General features: G+C 54.4%; 1 protein-coding gene across 5 annotated transcripts in view; it reads right to left on the bottom strand.

Moving 5' to 3' along the window:
- SH2D4B (SH2 domain containing 4B) overlaps positions 1-8,804 on the bottom strand; it is a 77,724-nt gene extending 68,920 nt beyond the window's left edge. For 4 of the 5 annotated variants that reach the window (XR_009498007.1, XR_009498006.1, XM_059900286.1 and 1 more), the window contains exon 1: positions 6,599-8,804. Coding sequence is in view for 3 of the 5 variants with exons in the window: in XM_059900286.1 (XP_059756269.1) it covers positions 6,599-7,292 (694 nt within the window). In the remaining 2 variants the exon portion in view is untranslated. The remainder of the gene's footprint in view (positions 1-6,598) is intronic. The other variant, XM_059900288.1, reaches the window with a different exon arrangement.
- Positions 8,805-9,330: the final 526 nt, after the last annotated feature.

The following is a 9,330-nucleotide window of genomic DNA, read 5'->3' on the forward strand; positions in this document are numbered from 1 at the left end:
TGGGGTCAGCTGGATGGCCTGGTGTCACCACAGATACACTTCTCATGACATTCCTCTTGCCTGACTCCAGGGCTCTCGCTGGGAAGCTGGCAGCACCCCCATTGCTCATCTGTTGCCTTCACTGGTCCCTCGGACCCACACTCAGCCCCAATTTACCTATTATCGTGCCACAGGGGACTTTTTACCTCTTGTCTACCTTGCACAGGACTCTGGACACCCTCCCGCACCGCCAGACACCTCTTTTTCTCTCCCCATCACATATACTCTGTGAAAAAGATCATTCTCCCTCCCCACAGAATTGTTCTTTGAATATTTGCATATGGACAGGAAACACCTTCTTAACAGAAGGGATGGGACACGACTGGTGGATAATCCGGCACCGTAAGAAACCAGGGGGGCTAGATTCCCCAGCCCCCTCCCCCATGGCACTGTCCTAGAAGCACTGTCCCACTGTGCCCAGGAAAGGGGCCATGAGCAACAGCTCCAAAGAGCTACAGTCCGGAAACCCAGGGCATCCATGCCCCTGATTCCCCAGTGTTCCTACACAGTCACCACCCTCTAAGTGGATCTACTGGAAAACTGTTGGAACTAACAGAAAAATTCACAAAGGGAGTTGAAGAAAATCAGCATGCCTACCACCATATGACAGCAAGAACAGGGACGGTGCAGGAGACGGCTTCAAATGTGGATTTCCCTTCATGTTTAATAACTTCTGTGTGACGTGCTGAGAATCCGAACAGCAAGGGGTGTGCTGCTGGGTTGGCCAAAGCATTTGTACAAGGGGGCAAAGGGGGAATGCAATGTTCATCACTTTCCCCTCAGAGGGAAAAATGTGGGGTACGAGTAATACAAAGTGGAGTTAGTGTCCAAATAATTATTGTTATTATGATTTGATTATGAAACCACTGTTGGCATAAAAAAATAAGTCTTGAAAGATAAGTAAACAAAAAAATCTAAAATTCTTGATTATGCCAACAAAATCATGGAGATGGATATTAAAATATCCTTAAGTTTCTCATCTTCAGTAGATAATGATTCATTCCTTATAAAGATAAAGAAAATGGGTTCAACTATATCTTTAAAATAAGTTCTAGGGGCTTCCCTGGTGGTGCAATGGTTGGGAGTCTGCCTGCTAATGCGGGGGACGCGGGTTCGATCCCTGGTCTGGGAGGATCCCGCATGCCGCGGAGCAACTAGGCCCGTGAGCCACAGCAGCTGGGCCTGCGCGTCTGGAGCCTGTGCTCCGCAACGGGAGAGGCCGCGGTGGTGGGAGGCCCGCGCACCGCGATGGGGAGTGGCCCCCGCTCGCCGCGGCTGGGGGAGGCCCTCGCGCAGAGGCGGGGACCCAGCGCAGCCAAAAATAAATAAATAAATAAATAATTATTTAAAAAAAAAAAAAGTTCTAAACTAACATATGCCATTTAATATACATGTTTCAATAGACTCCCTTAAAACAAAATGGTATCGAAAGGCGGGAGGGGGGGAAGAAGAGATACAGGGAAATGTACACTAAATGGATGCAAAGGAAAAAAGCAGCATTGGTCAAACTAAAATCTAAGTCAAAATCCTAAAACAAGAAATGAAAAAGAAATGAGTTGTAAGTATGTATGACAAGGTGACAGAATTGCCATTACTTATATATTATAGATTGTAGTTCAGCTTCTACAATATATCCCAAAACACAAGCATACTGGGATTTTTAGACTTTTACTGAAGATTTTCAAGGTCTAGGGAAGGGGTCACACTGCACAGCTCACAGTCTTCTACTCAAAAGGGAAATCCTTTGATACCCGTCTCTTCTATCAAGCCCCACTGACACAACACGCATGCAACGGTTTTAGCAGCTCCCTGCCCACAGCTCCCCCCGACCATATCCCTCAGCCTTGTTCCAGACGCTGGGATGGAGGCAAAGCCGCCACAGCCATGGTGTCATGGCACGTGCAGACTAACAGAGGAGACAGACCATAAACAAGCAAACAGATACATGAAAAAAGAGGAAGATGACGACGACAAAGGCAAATCCATAGAGACAGAAAGCACATCAGTGGTTGCCAGGGGCTGGGGGAGGAGAGGATGCAGAGTGGCCGCTTAAAGGATACGGGCTTTCCTTTTGGGGTGATGGAAATGATAGAGGTGGTGGTTGCACAACATTTTGAATGTACTAAATGTCACTGGATCGCACGCTTTAAAATGGTTAAAATGGTAAATTTTATGTTGTGTTTTCTTACCACAAACAAACAACAACAACAAAAAACCCCCGATACTTTCAGATGTGGTAAGTGCTTTGAAGGAAATCAGGCCAGATGTTGTAAGAGAGAGAGACTGGGGTGGGGTCCTTGAGAGCAGGTAGTCAGTGAAGAGCTCAACATTTCACTGAGAAATGAATGAGGGGGAGGACCCAGCCTCATGAGGATTTGGGAAAAGAGCATTCCACACAGAGGGACCCAAAAGGGTGGAAATTGGGTTGGAAAGTAGGCAGAGGCCCCCGAAAAGCATTCGTGTTTCTTTGAGTGCAATGGAAGCGACGGAGGCAGGGAGATGCCTGAGCTAATCAGTGTGTTAAAAGGACACTTTGGCTGCTCTGGGGAGAAAAGTCGTAGGGCGTGAGCCTGAGGCAGGGGACCACTGAGAACATGGGTGCACTGGGAATGTCTGTAGGCGAGTACTGCTTCCCACGCCCGGAAAGGAAACACACCGAGGCTCGGAGGGCCTGGGCCCAGCAGGCAAGGTTGCCATGGTTACTGGATGGTTCCCAGGAAACAGAGAGAAGGCAGATGCCCAGTGAGAAGGACTGTGTCACACAGCTTTCATTAGAGCGTGGACCAGGCCCACCTGGGCACCCAGTCCAGGGCAGACGCGCAGCGGGAGTGGCTGAGAGCTGAGACAGGATGCTGGATCAGGTGTCTCCCTCCAGCCCCAGGTCAGGGCTGCTTGTGGGAGCGCCACAGGCTGGGCGGGCAGAGAGAGGCGGGCCTAGCAGGTGGGAGCTGCCTCTTGACCCCAGCTGTGGGGAATGGAAGCAGTGAGGGCTGGACAGTTGGACCTAGAGCCCTCCACAGGCTGGACTGGGGCCGGCACAGGGCTGGCTGTGAGGGTGAGAATAAGGCACCTCCATGAGGCTGCAGGTTTGGTTTGTGGCGTGGCCAGTGTCAGGCACGTGAGAGAAGAAAGCAGGAAGGAGGGTGGGGAAAGAGGTCTTGTTCCCAGGCAGATGACGTCCAGATGGATCAGGAGATGGTCACCGAGGAACCAATTTAACACTGACAGAAACTGCCAATCACAGCAGAACCAGCGAAACCAGGTAGGGAAGCTTCCTGGGTCACAACAGCAGTAGAAACACATGTGTCCTGAGTCCTGTGTCCCAGGCGACACCCAGCTCCAGCCCCAAAAAACTGGGATAACTGGGCCAGCCCAGAAGGGGCCAAGGGTTGTAAAGGCTGCAGCTCCTCACACGGGGTGTGGGTTCCTGCGGTGGCAAAAGGGCATGAAAAGGGGAAACGATGTGGAAGGTCATGGTAATGCTGGATGGGCGTGGCTTAAATCTAGCGAGAATGTAACGTGATAACCGCCTTCCCAGAGTCTCAACGAACAACACAAATTCCCGCTGGACCTCAAGATTTGTCAGAAATGTGACAAACAGCAAACATGACGGCAGATGGGAAAACAATGTAAGCTGAGGGTCTGTATCTTCCATGACAGGGCAGAACACCAGAAGCTTCTCAGCAAAATATAAAGTGAAAGCAAAAAGACACACCTGCATGGTCGGGGGAGTGACGTGTGCCCAGCCACGACCGTCATCTTTCACCCCAGCTTACTTCTGTGGACCCCAAATGTGTGTCCCAGGACCAATACAACCCCTGAGGTTCTGTAAACTGGAATAATCCCTATCACCCATGTTTACACCTACCCTCTGCAGGAGAAGCAGAGAAGTTCTCAGGGACAGGGTGCACCTCACCCTGCTGGGCCCTCAGGACAGCAAGGTCAGGCCCGCTGGGGGCTGGGAAGTGTCCTCAGAAGAGAGAGGGTGGGAGGGAGGTCTCGGGGGACAAGCAGGACTGGGGAGATGGATGGGCAGGAGGAGGTGCAAGGTCATTCCAGTCTGACCGCAACCGAGTAAGTTGTGCTCAGGGATGCCAAGGGGCTGGCACATACAACGGGACACAGCAGATGCTTCCTTCAGGACAGATTGGAGGGAGGGAGGCAAAAGCTGGGAAGGAAGTGCCTGTGAAAGGAAGGAAGAGAAAAGATCCAGCCAATGGAGTCCGTCTCCACACACCCTGTCCTGAGCTGCTGTGCGGCTGCTTTGCCCCAGGCCACCTTCCTGGCACTCCCGTTGGCATGTTCCCTGGGATCTGATCTGTCTACCCATGGACTCGAGGGTCAAAGCTCTGTCCAGTTCACCACGGTCAGCGCTTAGTAATGTTGACTAAGGGATTGAATGAATAAATGAATGAATGAACAAATGAACACATGAACAGATCATCCATTGAATGGAAGTCCCAAGTTCAGAAGTGAATGAGTAGAAAAACATCAGCCAGTGGACCAAGGTCAAAGTCACGGGGTGTACATCCCGTCTCCAATCTTAGCAGCTAGGTGACTTTGGATGGATTGTGTCACCTCTGTGAGCAGTGGCTTCCTCATCTGAGATGGGGTCACGGGGCTATGGGGGCATTCAGTGAGGACAGGCACATGGTAAATATTAAAGGTCACAGACCAGGTGGAGGGTTGTTCATTGAGATCCTAGAACAGGAAGCAGGCACTGTGCACCCCAGGCCCACAGTAAGAAGCTCTTCAGCCTCTGGGGCCGCGCCTGCCCCTCAGGGCTTCCCCATCTGCCCAGACAGCTCCACACCAGGACTGAAGCAAAGAGCTGAGATCTGAGCGGGATCCTGACCTGGAGTACACACATTCCTCCTCTCATCCATGCTTTATAAATCAGAAAATTAATTATCTGGAAAAGAGTCTTCTGCACCAGAAACCCAAATGAGTTTAATGTATAATTTATACACGACAATGTAGATGTCAATGTGTGACAACTCGCCGTAAAAACATTTTTGCAGTTAAAGCTTTAGGCGTCTGTCCTCCTCTCGGAGGAGCCACCTTACAGACAACATGAGGCCCCAGGGCTCAGGCCGGGTGCGGCAGGAAAGGCAGCCTGTCATTTTCAGTGATGCCGCTGCCAGGGCAGCCCCACCCTTGGCACCAGCCACATGCAGTCAAGTCATAGCTCTCCCTCCTTGGGGTCCTACTGTGTCTTGTTCAAAAGGGGATGTCACGCTCTGTGCCAGCTCTGTGCTAGACCCAAGGATGGAAGACAGAATGGAGGATGTGCTCACTCCTGTGGCTTTGAGTCCCCTGGGAGAGCCAGGCAAGCAGACGATGAATGACACTGACAGTGTGGCAAGTGCTAGGGCAAAGACGGGTCCTATGTGCCGAGGAGCAGGTACTTCCCTATGCCAGGAGCATTCCCAAGAGACTCCAAGAGGCAGGGGCTAGAACTGAAGGAGTCTGTCAGGAGGATGAAGGCGGGAGAACGTTCCCAATGGGAAGAATCACATGTGTAAAGACAGAGGCTAGAGCAAGACGTCCAGATGGGTGCCAGCGTGGCCTATGGCACGTGGCAGGGGCTGTCTAGCAGTGAGCCTGGAGTAGAGAGAGGGAGCCAGGTCACCAAGGGGCCTGTATGTCCAGTCCAGAAACAGGACTTTGTCCTGGACTGAAAACTTACAAACAGATCAAGTCTGCACTTCACTCTGGTCAACAGTATGGAGACCAAGAGGAGGGCTGTTGTGGGGAGTGAACGAGAGAGAAGATGAATGGGCTTTGCAAACTGTGAAGTGCAGCATCCACGTAAAGTGCCCTCCCCAGCAGGATCTTGAGTCCTGCAACAACTCAGCAGCCTGCCTGCTTCAGGTGCGCCTTCACTCACAGGCGCCCCAGTGACGGCCTTGACTGGCATGTCACTGCAGAGTAACCACCTGAAAGGTGGGTTGAACCCTTGCTTCTTGTCTGCAGTTGCTATTGCCATTGGGCTTGGTCACTCTTAGCGCAGGACATTCCCTGACACCCTCTCTCCAGAGGCCCACTGGGGCTCCAGCACAACCCAAAGCATCCTCTCACACAAGGACAGGGAGGAGGGGCACGGGCACTGTGCTGGAACCACTATGCCGCACACGCAAGTGAGGGAGGGGCAATGTGTCTTTGTTGCACCCTGGCCCTCTGTCCAGAACCACTGGTGAGGTTCAAGAATATGGCCTCTCCCCACCAGGCAGTCACCAACAGGGTCTGAGCACAATCTGAGATCCCAGTGGTGTCTTCCCAGAACCTGGGCCCTCCACAACAAGACAAAGAAGTCCCCATGCCCCAGTGCCATCAGGGTCCCCAGGCAGTTCCCTGTGCAGCCTTGGAGCCCTACAGACCTGGTCAAAAGATAGACGCCCAGGCTAATGGGACAGGATGCTCACAGAACAAGGGTTTCAAGCCCCCAGCCCTCATCACACCAGTGGCCATTTTAAAGAAGAACATAGCCTGACATCGACAACTCTTCTACCTCCCGGGAGGCCAGGGGTCTGCCCCTTGGTGACTCCCACCCACATACCTCGCTTGACCTTGGGGGGCCTGAGGCCCTCGACCTGGGCCAGGGTCTCCCAAGCCTCACGCTCCCTCCAGCGTCTCAGCTGCTCCTCTCGCATTTTGTAGAAGAGGATGTGCTTCTGCACATCACTGAGCTCGGCCAGGAGCTCGGGGTCGATGTACATGTCGTGCAGGATCTGCTGCAGCATGGTGTCACCTGGGGTGCACACGTCAGGAGGGACACTCCAGGCCACTCCTCGCCCCTGGCTCCTCACGCCAGGGTCACTCCCAGAGCCCCTTCTCCGTGAAGCACCATCGCTCTGCCTCAGCTCCCAGCCAGCAACGAATTCATCTCCTCTGTCCAGGACAGCCACAGGGACCAGGCAGCAGGAAGCAAAGAGGCAGCCAGGACCTGCAAGGGGGATCCAGCACCAGGAGCTGTCCAGTCCTTCTACTGGGTCACCAAGAGCCACATCCCAGCAAAGCCTGTGTCTTGACCTCCCCTGGGCTCTGGGACAATGGAAGAGTGAAAGCCTCCAGCTCTGCGGGCAAAGCCCAGGCCTGGCCCTTCCTGGCCCTGGCAGGTGTCGAGTGATCTGTTCGTGGAAGGTAACGATGACACCAGCTATATCAATGACACTGCCCCAGCCAACCGGGAACTGATCTCTCCTCCACAGGTAAGAGGAGGAGGAGGAGGCAGCTTTGCCTATTAATTCCATGTCTTTTGAGCCAACGTCAAACAGGCCAGAGGAGCCAGCCAGGAGCTTCTAGGCTGCCCGGCCTCTCGCTCTACCTGCTCCGTCATTGCCAATCTTCCTCTTTTCCAGGACGTTGGGCTACTGAGGTAATGCTTCTAACACTCGGCCTTGGAGGAGAAAAGAGCTGTCCTTCTTTCTGTGTTGCAGCCAAGGAAGAAAGCAAAATAGAATCAGTAGGGACACCTGAGGGGCTTGATCGTGGAATTCAAGGACATGAAGGAGGCAGGCATCCTCTGCCTTTTCCCTATAATGAGGTTCTAAGGCTATGCATGTGCTGACAGATTAACCCTCAATTTGGGGTCAATTTTGGTCGTTGCTTATCTTTTTTGTTGTTGTTGCAAGTACGTGGAGAAGATCACAAACAAAGAATGCAAGTGTGTCTTCTCTGTCCTCTCCATGCCCTGAATGTGAAGCACCCTGGACAGAGCAGGATGTTGCTTTCCGCTTGGAGGGAACCCACCTGTCTTTGGCCGTGAGGATGGGTAGGTGCTGCTCATGCTGAGACCCAAAGTTCACCCTAACAGCTGCTCAGAGCTACTTCCAGCTGCCCCTGTACTCAAACTGGGGTTCAGAGAAGGTAAGCAACTTGCCTATGGCTACCCACCCTGGGACTCCATCCAGCTTTCAAATATGACAACCACTGGATACTGTGAATCTTTTGATGGTTTGTAGCACTGTGGCCTAGTTGGGCTGGTGACCTTCATGTCCCCTTGCCTCCCCGTGAGGACTAAAGGTGGATCAGGCACCCAAAAGTGATGGAACCCAGGTGTGAGTGGGCGGCGGTCTTCTCCTGCAAGGTTGACCCACAACAGTAAGGATTAAGCGGGTTCAGGTGAGCTTTAATCCCACGGGGTCACAAGAAGTGCGAAGGGCCAGGCTGCCCCTCCCCCGGGTCTGGCTGGCTTGTCCCCGTGTGACCCAGACCTTGGAGGCTCCACGCAGAGGCTCTTGCCATGCAGCGCTGTGGCCCTGGACCCCACCCGCCCTCTTCTCTCTCCTCCCCACCGAAGACCTTTCAGGGCTCGGCGTCCCGGCTCGCGCAGTTTCTTAGACTGAGGCCATCCCAGCCTCCGGCACAGCTCTTATCTCCCTTGTCCTAACTGTGGCTGGGTGGGAGCACGGCGTCCAGAGAGGAAACAAGGGGAGGAAGGGCACGAAGGGCACGAAGGGAGTCTAGCCTCCCGCTGGCAGCTTCTTACTTTCTGGGTCCACCAGACGCCTACAAGAAGAGGGGAGAGACAGCACAGTACGGGGCCGTGGGGATGGGCTGGCTGCTGTGGGCGTGAGGTCCAGTCCTCTGGCTGAGCGGTGATGGTGTCATCCTTGCGGTGGTGACACCGTTGAGAGAGGGTGGGTGGCGGCCGGATGGGAAGAGCCCCGCTAGCTGCCCGTTTTCTGCAGCAGCCGGCGGAGCGCTCCCTGGCAATCCCAGGTCAGTGGGGCAGGAGGCCGAGCGCGCTGCGCAGCCGCGGGGCGGGCTAGATCCGGTTTCCGGAAAGACGCTCTCGAGCCGGCGCGGGTGGGAGCTGCCTGGCCCTGATTGGCGCCACCTCTGGGCTGGTGTCCGCCCACCCATCGCCCTCCCCCGGCGGAGGAGGCCGCTCAGCCGGGCCTGTGGCACCCCCTGGCGGCCGATCCGAGCGGGAGCGGCAGCACGTGGGAGAGGCGGGCGCCGGGAGCAGCACAAGGGCGGCTACGCCCGCCGGGATGCGCTGGGATCCGGGTGCGGGAGGACCCGTTCCCGCCATCCCCGCGGTGCGGCGGGTACACGATGGCAGTCCAGGGCCCGGACCCCAGCCCGGGAGCCGCGCAGAGCAAAGGAGCGGAACCGCGGCGGTTCCGGCCCAGGCAGCTTCCGGCGACTGGAAACGAACGAGATGAGGGGGCCCCGGGGTATTCACACACGGATTTCTGCCGCCTTCCAACTGATTTTATTTTGTTTTCATTTTTTATTGGCCGATGTGATGTGTTTAACTTTATATGCTAACGCAGTTCCCTC

The sequence above is a fragment of the Balaenoptera ricei genome, chromosome 16, assembly GCF_028023285.1.
Source record: "Balaenoptera ricei isolate mBalRic1 chromosome 16, mBalRic1.hap2, whole genome shotgun sequence".
In the NCBI taxonomy this organism is placed as follows: Eukaryota; Metazoa; Chordata; class Mammalia; order Artiodactyla; family Balaenopteridae; genus Balaenoptera; species Balaenoptera ricei.